We start from the raw sequence: 15,579 nt of genomic DNA, 5'->3' as shown, positions 1-15,579 counted from the left end.
GGTTCTGTACCCTTTGTTTCCTCTGTATCTCTGTGGTGAGCCTGTCTCCTGTCTTTTTTGTATACATTGAAGTCTACATTAATCTTTCTACTACACCGTCCTCTGTGCTCTTTCTACCAGTTTGCCTAACTGAGTTAAACTGAACAGCAAGTCAAAACCACTTCCTACGTTTGTTTCTCACCGTCAGCCTGTTACTAACTTGGTCTGTCTTCGTTTCAGTGACTGTGAGAGCAGAGAGGTTCTCACGCTGTTGTGCCAAGGTAAGATCTGAACACAGATCTGCTTTCATTCTCCCTGACACACTGGCCCACTTTATCCCCGGCTACCTTACTCCCACCTTTCTCTGACCTCTGACCTTTCTCCAGGTACTTGCCTTTTAACTCCTCCATGAGGCCTGCATTCTTTCTGTGAAGTGGGTCTCCATCTGAGTGCACCCTGTCTGCTGTCCTTCGATCTCTTTCATTTTCTTTTTTAAACTGGTCCACCTATATTAAACATGACTCACACACCCTGATTTCAATCTGAAGCAACCAGTCTCTCCTCATGTATCTTGCCTTTATCTTGCATCCCTCCACAGACTGCGGCAGGCGCAGCTTGACAGAAGACCGGATCGTGGGAGGTGTGGACGCCAGGCAGGGTAGCTGGCCGTGGCAGGTCAGCTTGCAGTACGATGGAGTCCACCAGTGTGGAGGATCCATTATCTCAAACCGCTGGATCGTCTCTGCAGCACACTGCTTCCCTGAGTGAGTGACCAAGCTTGAATTTACACAGGAAACATACAAATCTGAAGTACATGCTGGACACACTGGGTTTATTTTGTGGCAGTTTTGGAAGGGAAAACAGGTTCCCCATCGATTCTTAACAAGAGCGACCGCTAACGTTACTCTCGAAAAAGGCAGTCATAACCGACTTGACAATTGAATTTTGGTCTTGAATCAGAATCACAGCAGCTGATTTACATCCAATTCAAGAATTACCTTCACATGAATGTTGTGGTATAATCATGTCCACTAGATCTGTGTTTGGGATGGATGATGGTGCCTGAGAAAGCTAAATTAGTAAGACATCACTGTGTATCTCCCTCTCTCTCCCTCTCTTTCCTTCCAGGCGGTATCGCTATGTGGCTCGCTGGCGTGTGCTCCTGGGTTCGATCTACAATAAACCAGTCAACGCCAACGTGGCAGAGGTGAAGACCATCGTCTACCACAGCAGCTACCTGCCCTTTGTAGACGCCAACATTGATGACAACAGCAGGGACATCGCCGTGCTGGCCCTCACTCAGCCTCTCACCTTCACCGGTAAGACGCAGGCAGAGGCAGGAGCACGGGCACGCCCACAGATTGAGCTGCATTATGATGATGGGAGATGAGGGCGAGCGGCAGTGAGGGGGAGAGAGAGCAACAAAGAGCCGGTCATTAGGGTAGTTTGCCTGCTTCAGGTTATGTTTCCTGAACCAAAGTCAACATGACAAAGGCTCTTTATATCCAGCATAGTTGTATGAGGACAGAACAGGATGTAACCACCTCTTCCTTCCATCTCTGACACCGATTCTTTCCCGGAATCCAAGGGCTCTTATTTTGAAATATCAGCACTATAATAGCGAGACAAATAGACTGATTCTCAAATGATGCATCTGTCATCACTCCTTAGTTACTCCATAGGTAGGCAAGGGAAAAACAGGGAAAAGGGACACAGTGTGGCATTACAGGTGGGATTTATAATTTCATAAAACGCTTGACTGTTTTATAACTCTTTGTGTTCTCAGTTTGTTCTTTTCGTGGGACAGAGACAGAGAGTGAGAGATACATCGGGGTGTCCTGAGTGAGCAGGGAGCTTTTGTCGCTTTTGGGTGCTGAAAATAGCCCTCATACATTTACCTCATACATTGTAATTTTGTCACAGAAGCTCTTACATTATGTTAACATTGGTTAAATGTTGATTAACAAACATATTTCATGTAGTGGGGGAAATCCTTGCGCTGAAACAGCATTTGGACCATGTGACACTAAATCTCCTCAGTGAAACTAACATTATATTAATATTTTTCTAACAGATACAGTTTTTTTTTTCTTTGTGAAACTCCGTGCCTCTCAGTCTTTGAAGGATTCCAATGAGAGAAGAGTTTAGGCCCCGGGTTAAACTATGTTTTTATTCCACGCCTCAGTTGTTATTACTGTTATTATTTCTGATTGTTCAGGTGTCTGGCTCCTATAGTTATCTGCTGTGTTTATGAAATGAGGTTTTAGAGTCAGTTCACAGAGTCCTCTTGAGGACCTTGTTACGTTGTCTATTTTGAGACTTGTGCTTATAGCGATTACCTAATAGAATTTGGCTTTTTTTGATGGGTATGTTTTGTTTTGATTTTATTGTATCAAGTTTTGATTGTGATTTTGCATTAACATGTTTTAATTGTATTTTGTTGCTGTTTTAAATGGTGTGTCATCTAATGGGTGATCGACAGTAAACAAGAAAAAGCCTGAATGGTGCAGGAAATGCTCTGTCGATGTCATGTCTGACATCTAGTGTTTGGCTTATGTAATTACAATCACAGTATCCAGCTCCCTGGAGTGAGAGTAAAGAGAGTGCACAGAGCTGATATGATTATAGAGAGGCTTTTCCCATCCAGTTATTTGGGTATATGTATGTATGTGTATGTAAATGTTGTTTGTAATATCAGTACTGTTATTATTATGCTGTTACTACTATATAGTTTTGTTGTACAGCATAGTATTGTTATTATGTAGTTTTTGGGGTGAGGTTCCTAAATAAGCCCTTCGGGTTTCATGTCTCACCCTGGACATGTTTTCAACTGTTTTTTTTTTTTTTTTTTTTTCTCTTTTTGTTGCTTTTATTGTGCAAATAAACAAACAAACAAACAAAACAGTCTGCTAGAGGGCTCCGCCTGGGCTAACAGAGCTAGGGTTACACTAACATAACCTTTGTTACAGAAAGTTGTTTGACTGTTATTTTTAGAGTCAGATCTGCAGGAAATCATGTGGTTTTCAAGATCCACATCATACTTGACATTTTCACTCTCCTCTGTCTTAGCGGTACGGATTCTGAGTCAGCTGTTTCACTTGTGTGTGAATATGAATCATGAATCATGCAAAGAGACATTTTAATATGTTGGTAGATGATTGTGTCATTCTCCTACAGAATGGGGAGATGTAGCCAAGCTTAGCAGACTTAGTTAAAGCAGCATAACACACTGGAGACAGTAATAATATTACACTTAAAAAATAGGTTAACGTGTCTGCATGCATGCTTGTACAACAGCCGGCTGACCTCTGACCTCTCACGAGTCTTCACCTCACTTTAGTTAGAGATCATGTGGGAGAGAGGACAAAATGGCAGAGCAGTCTACAACTTTGGAGGGTGGAGATATGCACTTTGTCAGATGACTCTTTGAATTTGTCAGATGACTCTGCCGTCAGCTTTGTGCTATTACTTTGTTAAAGAGTATAAAAGAAATATCTTGTGTATGTCCTTGATATTAGGATGGGGATTTGTGCTGATACGTGGGCAGATGTAAGGCTTAACATTATATTGTTAACTGGCAGTTACATGACAGTGCATCTCAGGTGATGTTGCAGAGTAACACATAAGTAATGTAGTGAGTAGTGTAACGAATTACGAAACTAAACTAAGTAAAGTAATGCATTAGTAATGTGTTATACATTATTTTTGGGGGTAATGACCCAACACTGGTTATTTTGTGTTTTCACTGTAAATCCTGTCTCCAACTCATGCATGATGCATTTGTGCTTGTGTGCAGAATACATCCAGCCTGTCTGTCTGCCAGCCTACGGTCAAAGACTGATAGATGGACAGATGGGAACAGTAACAGGCTGGGGAAATGTAGGATACTATGGTAAGGCTATACACTTCAATGCCACTTCACCATAATACACTGCATAACCTGTATTGTTTTATATAACATATACCTAACAGGAGGGCAATGACCCTGTCCCATTCTGTTCCTGTCCTGTTGTGAGATATATTAGTGATATAATTGTTCTTTATACTGCTTAATTAATTTCTTACTATGGCACAAAATAGCACAATAGTCACTTCCACTATTTGCAGCATATAACTGCGTACCGTCCCTCACTTGCAGGTCATCTAGCAGATGTTCTCCAGGAAGCGAATGTCCCCATCATCAGTGACGCTGTGTGTAACGCCCCGGATTACTATGACAACCAGATCACCACCAGCATGTTCTGTGCTGGCTTTGAGAAGGGAGGAATAGATGCCTGCCAGGTCAGAGTGTGTCTGAATTTGTACATTTGTCTTTGTTTAGGTATCTGGGTTTTTAAATGGAATAATATGCTCTCCTGTATATGTGTGAACATCCGTAAACTGATTGAATCGTAGGCAGCTGGACTTGTACTTGTCTTAGGAAGACGTTTCGCCTCTTATCCAAGGGGCTCCATCAGTTTGTACGCATCGGTCTTTCTAGTCCACACTAGTCTGACAAAGACAGTGGAGTAAGGTCCAGGTATTTAACCTCTGTGGGAGTGTTTACTAAAAATGGATGAGGCGAAACGTCTTCCTAAGACAAATACAAGTCCAGTTGCCTACGATTCAATTTGCCCAAAGAGACTTGGATGAATGAGAATATCCATAGACATCTGTAATCTGAGTGTTTGTATGTATCACAGATATCTTGTCTACTAACATGTGCATTTCTGAACCAGAGGTGTGTGCCCACCGAGGGTATTTGTGTGCTTTTGGTCATAGTGTGTGAACTGATATGAATGTGTGTGATTGCAGGGGGACAGCGGGGGTCCTTTTGTGGCAGATGACTGCCTTTCTAAGACCAGCAGGTATCGTCTGCTGGGGGTGGTGAGCTGGGGAACAGGCTGTGCCATGGCCAAGAAACCTGGCGTCTACACCAGAGTGTCCCGATTCCTGCCTTGGATATCTACTGCCATGAGGGTGAGAGACACGGAAAGATCACACACACACATGCATTGTGTTTATGTATGTATGTATGGTTTTTGGACACAACTAACTCCTAGAATAGATTTAATGTATTTCAAGATTAAACAAGTGTCAAGAACCCTATTAGAAAGATTCTTTTACAGACATTTGAGATATGGGTGGGAATATGCTTCAGTTTATGGGTTTTATACACTGTACAACTGAACCTTCCTTCCTTAAATTGCATCTAGCTGTTTCAAAGAGGTGTCTTGTTTGTTTGTTTGTTTGACTGATTTAGTTTAGGCAGTTCCCTATAGTCAGACAGCCCAACTTGTGCAATACTTCCTATACAGCTTTTCTGTGAAATTCTATAGACACTTGCACCATGAGACACACGCCTGCCGCAGCCTGGACTGAACAGTATCAGGCTGTTGCCGGCCACCTCCTGCATGGGAGGGACACCACAATCAGCTCCAATTTGTTAAAGTTTGAAGTTATCTCCACTGTGACTGTCAATGCGATGATGGAGTTATGCAAAGTGGAAATCTCTAAAAATGTGGTCCTGAATGAGCACAAATCCACACCTTAGCCAGGCTGCATGGTTGTTGAAGAGCTTCATTGGGATACGCACATGCACAGAGCATTCAGAATCAGTGTCACAAACACCCTCTGACAGTGGACTGAGTCTTGACTTGAGGTTTAAGAAGTTTTCTTCTCTTGTCTCTCCTCTAGAACTATCACAACTCCCCAGGTGTTCACAAGATGGCCCGGACATGAGATTGCTGCACCCAATTTCCTCCTTTTTTTATTCTTGGAAAACAAACAGCGTGAAGGGACCCTGTAGATGTCCGAGGGGCATGATTGCATCAGGGGATGAGAGAGGATGTTATCCCTTCTTAGCATGGTTACACGTTGTCCCATTGTTACCCATAGTCTTCAGAATTAGAAATGTGTGGAAACCAGAATTTTCCATCTTAGCATCCTCCTCGTTCAGTTTATGCAGACAGCCCACTGGCCATCCTGTCCTATTCCAGAGAGATGAACAGAGCTCTTTCATGCAAAACACACTCACGTTAGAAGGAGCACTAACTGACTTCTAACATTCTGAGCTCAAATATCATCACAATGTCAAATTAACTAATGCCAAAAATTGAGTAAGTCCGAATTTACTATGCTTTACTAAAGTTACAGATGTTGCAGTATGGATGAGATCAATGTGTCATTTTCTTCTATCATTTTTTAAATCTATTTTTGTTTAATCATGGGAACCATTTGCCTCCCTTTTGTTTGGGTAAAACCAGCAGTGGCTGTGCCTTATTCAGGAGGCAACCTGTGCTTTCAACAGATTTTTTGGCACATAGACCAACTAACTCTGACTGTAATGTTTTTGAAATTTGCTAGCAGCATTTCAGTGAACAGCAGGTACCTTTATAAGAGATGAATTGAAACCTCATCTCCAGTTAGAAAGCAAACGGTTGCACATCTATGAATTCAAAACAAACTCTGAAAAACAGCGAGGAAATGATTGAGGAGCACAGAAACTTGATTTCAGCATCACTGTTGTAAAAGTATGATCATATTTTTGCTGTGACAAAGAATTTAATTGTAAGTTAAAGTTACTTACCAAATACTGACTTGCACAAAAGATAACTGTAATAAGTCATGTTAAAGCTCAGTCCTGATGTAATTACAATTACTAAATATAGTTTGTATGCCGGAAGACATGCTCTAATTCTAAGTGGGGAATTTTTCGAGAAGATTTTCCCCACTTGTGCCACAGCAGCCACTTCCTTCAGTTTCAGACTCTGTAGTCAATAAACCACAGCGAGCCATAACAAGTGACGGTGTAACTACAGTATGTGCTTAGCTGTACTGTCAGGGGAGATTTCTGTGATGCCGGTAGGAAATACGTGATACATTTCAAACAAACAGCTGGAACAAGCTGAGCCAAGAACAGTAGCTTTTACAGTAGCTCCGTGAAACAAGTCTACGCTTCAGCTCAGCAGCAGAACCGAGGCTGCAGGAGGACGACAGCAGGTACAAGGGCTGAGGGCTGCTTGACTTTAGACCATTTAAATCCTAACTATCAGACTGTCATTGGCCTGATACTGGGCACACTTACACCTATTTATATGAAAACTAAATCTGCTTGTGCATGCAATATGATTTTGGACTCCCTGCAGCCTGCACTGGCTGGTGGGTCGCTGTGTCAGGCTGCTGCCTCCCTCTGAGTGCACACACTATCAAGCAGCTACAGCCCCAAGCCAAATCAACTGTTTTCTGCAAAACAGGCAGAGGACTTGGCATTGCTCGGTATCTAGTACTCTGTCTCCCCCATTTATCAATCTAAAACTGCAGCTCACACATGGCATTTTTCTGACAAGTCTATATAAGTTAACATCCAAATTCTAATAACCACATTTGGTCAGATTAATACATTTTCCATTACAAATCAAATTGGCCAATTTATCATTCCTGACTGATATTTGCATGTAGACTCAGCACTGGCTCATGATATGCAGTATGAGCTCTCTCGGTTTGTGCAGGGTTAGATTTTGGTATCAGTGTCAAAGGACAGCATCTCAATAAAAATCAAAGAATGAAGATTATTTGTTTCAGTCTGTAAGGTTTGCTTGTAAAAAAATCAGCGTAAATATCTGCCCCAGGCTGAAATCCACACTGACATATGAAGCTACATGATAATCCTCCACCGAGGAGGATTTCTTTAAAATGATATCAAATAAGATCTACAGGTAACACTTTATAATAACCATCAAAACTGATAGTTAATTGAACTTTAGTTAATTGTTAACTTCAGTTAACAATCAATGGAATGATAATTATCAATGTTATCAATTATCAATCAATGTTTACATATTACACTATTTATTAACAGATTATTGTTGCACACATTGTAACATTATTAAGAATTTCTTAATGATAATCATTTGATTTGCAACATCTACAAACATCACATAGACAGATGCACCAGATATTTTGTACTGTAACACTTTGTTAATGGGTAAGAATGGGTTTAAAGACTGTAACAGTATTTGGATGGCTATTGTGAAGCTGCAACTGAAACATCTAAAATATCATACTAAATATAGTAATGTTATTATAAAATATGATACTATAATACTGCAATAGCTGGTGCATCTGTCTGTCTGTGTAATGGTGTAGATCTATTAATAATCATTAATAAATTGTTAGTACAATAAAATGTTATAATGTGTGCGACAATAAGGTGTTAATAAATAGTTTACTTTGTAATGTAAGTAAACATTAATTATCATTTCATTGTTACCTGTAAAATAACTCTTTACTAAAGTTGAATTAACTGTCTCGCAGTCCAAAAAAAAAAAAAAAAAAAAAAAAAAACCCTCAAAAAACTAGCAGCTGATAAAAAATAGTCAACATTTTCAGATTTTTTGTGCAAGAGTTATATATAGATTATGTATTTTGTTTGTTTACAACAACAGTGTAAAGTTGTAAAGGAAGGCTTGGGAGTCGGTGATGACCTAAACAAATGTTACTGACAGAAGCAACACTAGCTAATAACCTTCTCTGGTGAATTTAGTTTTGAAGACAAAAATCCTTTTGGTAGAGTGCAGCACGCATCAGTTTTCAGATCGTACACATCTCTCTCTCTTATTCACATTTTAGGTTGTTATCTATGATGGCAAATGTTGCCTTTGTGTTACATGTGAAGCCTCGCTGCATACAGTAGTCTGTAGACGCTGTTGTGATCATTGATTCTGTTGTGATTGGGGTCTGTCCTGGCCCAGGACACAAAATATAAAAGAGGGAAGAAAAAAAAAAACACTACATGTTGAAGATGAACTGGTGAGGATGAGTCTCATATTCAAATCAGTATTTTGTTGCAGTTGCTTTGTAAATACAGGTCAATGTTTTTCTTTGTTGGTTTGTTATGTAGATGTTTATGTTAGACATGTTGCAAGATGTTGAAATGATCCGCAGATTTCAATGCCAAAAGTGCAATAATAACCAAAATCATGTTCTCAGCAAGTGTAATTTTCACCGCAGCACAGGATGCAAAGGTGTTTCCTCCTGTCCAGATGTTCTGAGGTGAAGCATGTAAATCGCAGGCGTAACAGAGGTTTGCTCACCGCTTCAGGAGGGGAACTGACTCACTTATATCGTTGTACAAGCTGGTGACACGTTCACAGAGTATGAACTGAGACAGACTCTGTTTCTAACCAACTGACACAATATGATTATCCACTCTTTCTCACCAAAGACCCGGGACAGTCATGTCTAACCTATATTACACAGGCTACTCTCTGAAGTCCGGCTGCACCTGCTCTCTTGCTGCCACGTATCGTCTGATCGGACTGATCTGAAACGACTGGATTCTTTGTGCGGACGCAGCCACACAGCTCCTCAGTGGTCACACATGATGCCCCTTTAAAATAATATGAATGTATGTACATTTCCATCAGTTAAGATGTGTACTAGAGGAATAAATATTGTCCCTGATTACAGCCCTATGCATTGTTAAATGTAAATTGCTGCATTGAATATTGTATTGAAATAAAGCCTTAATTTAAGAATTGTGTGCCATTGTCTTGATATACAGTGCTGCCACATATACAAATAAATATACACTACACAATACAAGAGAGGATAGCCTGAAAAAAAGTATTTTCTATAGTAATATTTATAGTACAGTTATAGTACTGGGAGAAACCGCATGATATTGTGTTTGCTCCTGTTTCAACCAAACGCGGAGGATTTCCTCCTCTAATTTACTAATCCAGATCCATTTGTTATAAATAGTCATATCAAAAATCTCAGCAATGTTGATGCTGTAAACAAAATACTGTATAAACCTAGAAAAGAAATCTGCAAATGAATGTCTTGATTGTATTTTTGACCAATCAGCATTTGACCGCACTCAGCGGGGTTTAGCCACAGCAGCGTAGACCACAGAGTCGTCGCTCTCCCCTGGAGGCTTGGATCTGAGGGGGGGGGGGGGGGGGGGGGGGAATGACACTGTGAGGCCCTTTGAAACTGTAACTATGATGAAAGGGCTGTAGAAAATAAACTGAGCTGGGTGCAGTGGTGCTACAGTGTGAGGTGAACCTACACAGTGTCTGGTTTGTGCACAACTCCAGTGTTTCTTGGTTTGACTGTCACTGCAGAGTAGACAAGCTCATCTGCACAAGCGCCGGGGTCCTGAGAGGAGACGAGATGAGACAAGAGAAGAATCACAGCTGTTAAGAGAAATAATGAATTGATTAAAAAAAATAAGAGGAATTCACAGACTAATATAGTTTAGGAACCGTGTCCTGCCAAGCATTTTTGTACTGTGTGCACCCTCTTTGTAAAACCTGTTGTAGTGGAAAATATTGTAAATTCTGCAATTTATTACAGTGTGGCGAAGATGTTTTGGCATTTGAACATAAATTTTTTTTTGCACCATATTTACATCATAAACACACGACACAGCCCTGTCCTGTCCTGGGTGGTCTGCGTTCATGTACAGAGAGGCATTCTGGCTGGAGGAGTGCAGAGGGATGTCCTGGACGTTGCCGTAAATGGAGTTTGTCTGCTCTTGGAAGGTTGAGGAGTTGGAACCCCTCTTATTGGACCTGGTGCCATGCACGTTCTGCTGGAGACAAGGCAACGGAGGTCAAAGTTATTGGGTGAACTGTCCCTTTAAAGCGTCATTCACATGTTGAGGGAGTTTCACTCCTGCTAAAATGCCTCCTTTTCATGTCAGCTGAAAAGGACTAATGCATGTTTAAAATTGAATTGCTCAAACTCATTCCATCCCGTTTAAGCTACTGACACCATGCAAACTACAGCCACCTGTACTTTTACTACTCATACTGCTATGATCTAAGTACTATTAAAACGTTTTTACTTCATTAATGTATTATTATAGGACAATACAGTTTATAGTTTTTGCTTCAAGTATTGAAACTACTAGCTACAGCTACTGCTTCAGTTACTTTATCCACTGCTTGAAACACTTTAATTACTGATTCAGCTACTTCAAATACCTCTTTGTTTTCAAGACCTTCAACTACTAATTTAACTCCACCACTAATTTAAGCATTTAGTATGTGCTTCAACTTTCAAGTACCTCCGACTGCTACTAAAATACTTAAAATACTTCAGCTCCCTCTCCTAATACATTTATGTGATTTCACATCTGCACTCAATAATAAAGTCCTTGGTTTAGGATTTAAAGTGAATGTATTGATACAAACAAAGTAGTAACACCAGTAGTTGATTCTTTAACGACTCTGGTGTACTCACTTGTTCATTTTCACGTGCCGCTTGCTTCTTCCTATTAAGAAAACCACAAAAAATTAGGTTACTTGCAGAATGCCGAAGACCAAGGACTGAAAATAAGATTGCTCATGTGCCCTCATATTTTAGAGAAGTTATTTTGTAATAATGGAAAAACACAGCAGTTCCTTTGTTCCATAAACTGCTGTGTTATAAATTAGGAATTTTCTTTGACTGTCTTTCAAGTTCATTTTTAAGGGCATAGGAAGTTTCTCAACCCATCACAATTCACAACAATATATCTACCAAAATAGAAAATGAAAATTCTGTGAAAACTCTATCAACCATAGCAACCTGTTAAAGCATCTATGAGCTATTAATATATATTAAATAAAGGTTTTGCAGAGGATAATAATTTTATTGTAAGCAATATTAAATGTTAAACTATGCTATAAGTTTTGAGCGGGTAGTGTTAATTTGATGGTGTTACTTTGCAAATGTGTGCTGTCATAATTTCATTATTTCAGTTTAGCTGAGCAGGCCCTTAAGATAACCAGAAGTATTAAATCTCCCCCCATTACTGTTCATCATTAATTGATATGTTTCTTTCACATTTCATTGACTCACTGGAACAAAAGGACAGCAAGTGCAACCAAAAATACCACAAGGACACAGACTCCTACTCCAGCTAAGATCAGGAAAGACTGGTCAGCTGTGGAGAAACACAAAGTGAGGTTAGATTCCTGTTGAGCCAGTTCTGCTGGACCAAATAGACCAACGGCAATGGCAAAAATGAGCAGGTAGAAAGAACAGCCCTCAAATCACAAATAAAGATGAAATTGAGAAGTCTTTTCTCTTTTGTTGTATGAACTAGGCTAAGATCCAGCTGATGCAAGTAAAGATAAAAATAGTTCTGTTTGGTTTGGGATAAAAGGCACATTTGAATTTGAAGCCACACAAACCCCCCTGCATCTCCAGCAGCAGCTCAGCTGAGCTGTCCTCCCCCAGTGGGTTCCTGGCCCGACAGAGGTAGTGTCCAGTGTGGGACGGCTCCATAGAGGGAAGAGACAGCACCTGTCCTGACCCGACCAGCTCCAGGGAGCTGTTGGGGGTGCCCGTCCTCCTGTACCAGGTGTAGCTGTCTGCTGCTGGGTTAGCAGCACTGCTGCAGGTCAGGTTCACACTGCTGCCCTCTGCCACACGTCCCGGAGGATCCGCTGAGAGCGAAACATTTTCTGGACGGTCTGATAAAAGAAGGACACGATCAGAATTCTGCCCTGGAGTGATCAAACCAAAACTGTTATTTCAAAATAATGAATTATAACTTTTTAAATTTTATTTTATAATTATTATTTTTTTTACCCCAATAATTCTGGTACTTTTTTAAAGTCAGGTAATCTTAGGTTTTGAGTTTTGTTGTTGTTTTCCCCCCAAAAAGCATATCACTGTATTTACATATCGGTCTTCTTTAAATTAATATAATAGACAAATAGAATGACATGAAGTTTTGAAATATAACTCTTAATTATAACATGGTGGAAAGTTTATCTATCAAGGAATCAGTGATGGAAGTCAGAAATTCCCATGGAATGCTGCAAACTGTAAGTCCAACTTACACATTTCAACTTATGTCTCTAAACATAAGTTGAAATGTGTAACTGATGGATTTACAGTCATAATACCGAAAACCCAACTTGTGTATTTTGAGGATTATAAACAAGCTTCAGACAATGCAAAAGGTTCCAGTTTGAGCCGCCATGTTTGGACAAGTGGCAAAGGGTCAGCTAAGTGAACCTCCGACAACGTGAGGGTGAGAAACCTTGCCAGAGTTTTCTATGGGGCACTGTGATTATAAGCACTGTTTGCATCAAGTCTGACAATTTTCCTGATAAGAAGTTTGAATTTGCAGATTCTGATCTCTGGGACAACCTGCAACAGTGCAGGTTGACTAATGAATCAAGACACAATTTAAATTAAAAGAAGTGTTTGCTGAGAAAAAAAAAAAAAAAAAAACAGATTAGACTTACACTTGACATTGAGGTTAAAATCAGCAGACTTGAGAAATCCGATGCCGTTCCGTCTGATACCATTCCAGGCTTCACAGTGGTACAGCCCACTGTGGCCCGGCTGGATGTTAGAGATGGTGTGTATCTGCCCTGATGCCACATGGGCGTCCTTATACAGGCTGTATCCCGTCTCTGTCACGGCTGGGTTGGCATCACAGCTGCAGCTGAATGTCACTGAGAATCCTTTGACAATATCTCCTGATGGGCTCACTGACAAATGGACGCTCTTGGGAGCATCTGAAGGAGGGGAGTGAAGTTGTTTAGCTAAACATAAAATTCTAATTGTATTTCTGGCAGATTACAATATGTCATTTATGCACAGTTCAAACATAACAAAAAAACTGTCTTGATTAGTACATCTGTCTTGCAAGAGTTTTCATTCAAATAGAAAAATAAAAAATAGAACATAACTGCAAAGAGGGTAATTTAACACAAGCTACATCAACCATCACATTAGTTTGTCATATTTCAGCTGTAATTGTATATTGCTTGTCTGACTTTTCTTTAATCATTAAAACCAGGTGCATTTCATTCAACATGAATGCCAACATTTTCATGTTCACTGAAATAAACTGGTCAGGTGAATCCAGGTTAAAGCTACAGCCTGTTATTGGTTTTATCCAAGTTTAACTCATGAAGAGGTGATGAGCTCGAGCATCACGTACTCACACTGAACACTGAGAGCCACCGAGGCAGACCTGGTTCTCTCCTGCCCGCTGACAGCACAGTAGTAACTCCCAGCATCCTCTGCCCTGGCCTGGAAGTCTGACTTGGTGACTGGTTGTCCGTCTCTGAACCAGGTGATGAATGGACTGAGTGATGGGCAGCCTGACTCACAGGTCAGACTGACCCTCTGGCCCTCTGTCACAGTAGAGGGTGTTACCACAGTGGTCAACCCTGATCCAAGAGTCCAAAAAGAAACACACAGGATTTAGTGAAATCATGACAGACTTTTTTCCCATTCAGTCCTCAGTTGTTGTCACTTTGTCATTACCTCTGACAGACACAAAAGCATGTGACTGACTTGTCCAAGAGTTCAGCAGTGTCTTAAAACGAAAGAAGTATGCTCCTTCATCAGTGTCCTGTAGGTTATTGATCCTCAGAGTACAATCATGGTTGTTTTCACCCAGATATTCCCAACGGCCTCGGTATGAAGCCAGACCAGTAATGTCATATAGCCTCCAGCGGCCACTTACATACTCCCCTCTAAACCAGAAGACTGAGGTGACAATTTGAAGCAAAGGATAGTCATAAGAGCATTTAATAACTGCTGATGCTCCTCTGAAACCACATTGGTTATTGAAGGTCACCTTCCAATCTCCACTCCAAACACCTTTTGGAAAAAAAAAAAAAAAAAAAAAAAACACAAAAAAGGGTCATATCAATATTGTTACTACTTATATAGTCAAATCAGTCAACTAAGTGAATGATCAGTTCTGCAAAAACTATTTGATTTAATTCACATACAGGTTATTATTTTACAGCTCTGTGTGACATGTGATTTGGTGGCCAAAGCATGCACTTTATCAACCATTTAAATGCTATTAAATTGCTTGTCTGAAAGTAACATTTTTGAGGAAAGCTATGATAGAAAATAACTAATATTTTGCATTTGGAAGTTCTTAGCAGAACCTGCAGTATTCATTTATCTTACCAAGACTTATTGTTTGACCATATGTTGAATACTAATGAAAATCTTCTAAAGTAAAGCCTAGCCTGCAGTGACCCCACTTTTCCCAGCAATATGCAAGCATTGTTAGGACAAATTACATTTCTTTACCTGGCATAATTACCAGAATCACCAGAAGCACACTTGCCATTACTGGATATGGATCTGCAACATCACCACAAGGTACAGCTCATTACTACATGTGTGAGGGGAAATTACACAAACCCATTTAAACTGCAGAACACTGTGAACAATGAAAAACGTTTTTGTGGTAGAAATGGATCTTATCTCTATCTTTTGTCCTTGATCTAACACTGTATTGAAATCTAACTCACACTATCTTTACACCTGCTCATCAAACAAGTCCAATGTCAGCGTATTAAAATAAGAACACTCACCACATAAAGCAAGCTTATTTACGGGATTACCGTGTAACTCCCTGCAGGCCACACTGACGAATGAAAGCAGAAGTAGGTGCTGTAACATTATGTTGATGCATTCTTCCTTCCTCCTGTCTTCCTGGCTGATAGCAAAAGATTAAAAGTGTCATGGAGGTGACACTTTCTTCTTTTTGCATTTTGAAGCTCTACTTAGAACCTTCTTAAGATCCAACAGTGCAAAATGTAAATTCTTGCAATTTCTCAGCTGGTCTTAAGATTT

At 40.2% G+C, this 15,579-nt stretch overlaps 2 protein-coding genes and 1 long non-coding RNA gene across 3 annotated transcripts in view; 1 reads left to right on the top strand and 2 right to left on the bottom strand.

The window, feature by feature from the left end:
• The window catches only part of hpn (hepsin), a 15,762-nt gene extending 10,022 nt beyond the window's left edge, over window positions 1–5,740 (top strand). The window contains exons 6-12 of the mRNA XM_030072524.1: window positions 220–260; window positions 578–743; window positions 1,108–1,298; window positions 3,776–3,871; window positions 4,118–4,260; window positions 4,774–4,938; window positions 5,656–5,740. Of these exons, the coding sequence (XP_029928384.1) occupies window positions 220–260; window positions 578–743; window positions 1,108–1,298; window positions 3,776–3,871; window positions 4,118–4,260; window positions 4,774–4,938; window positions 5,656–5,700 (847 nt within the window). The 3' untranslated portion in view covers window positions 5,701–5,740. The remainder of the gene's footprint in view (window positions 1–219; window positions 261–577; window positions 744–1,107; window positions 1,299–3,775; window positions 3,872–4,117; window positions 4,261–4,773; window positions 4,939–5,655) is intronic.
• Window positions 5,741–9,841: 4,101 nt separating this feature from the next.
• LOC115373587 (B-cell receptor CD22-like) lies at window positions 9,842–14,265 on the bottom strand. Its single transcript, XM_030072072.1, has 9 exons — window positions 14,256–14,265; window positions 13,920–14,147; window positions 13,212–13,487; window positions 12,121–12,428; window positions 11,812–11,999; window positions 11,212–11,242; window positions 10,376–10,558; window positions 10,034–10,122; window positions 9,842–9,905 (listed from the first exon to the last, which is right to left on the bottom strand). The coding sequence occupies exons 1-9, from the start codon at window positions 14,263–14,265 to the stop codon at window positions 9,842–9,844; spliced, it is 1,377 nt and encodes a 458-aa protein (XP_029927932.1).
• Window positions 14,266–14,455: 190 nt separating this feature from the next.
• LOC115373294 (uncharacterized) lies at window positions 14,456–15,375 on the bottom strand. The gene is made up of 3 exons (XR_003929521.1): window positions 15,318–15,375; window positions 15,031–15,084; window positions 14,456–14,583 (listed from the first exon to the last, which is right to left on the bottom strand). It is a non-coding gene; the product is annotated as an uncharacterized LOC115373294 (long non-coding RNA).
• Window positions 15,376–15,579: the final 204 nt, after the last annotated feature.

This window comes from Myripristis murdjan, chromosome 16, assembly GCF_902150065.1.
Source record: "Myripristis murdjan chromosome 16, fMyrMur1.1, whole genome shotgun sequence".
In the NCBI taxonomy this organism is placed as follows: Eukaryota; Metazoa; Chordata; class Actinopteri; order Holocentriformes; family Holocentridae; genus Myripristis; species Myripristis murdjan.
This window is presented reverse-complemented; position numbering and strand designations above follow the sequence as displayed.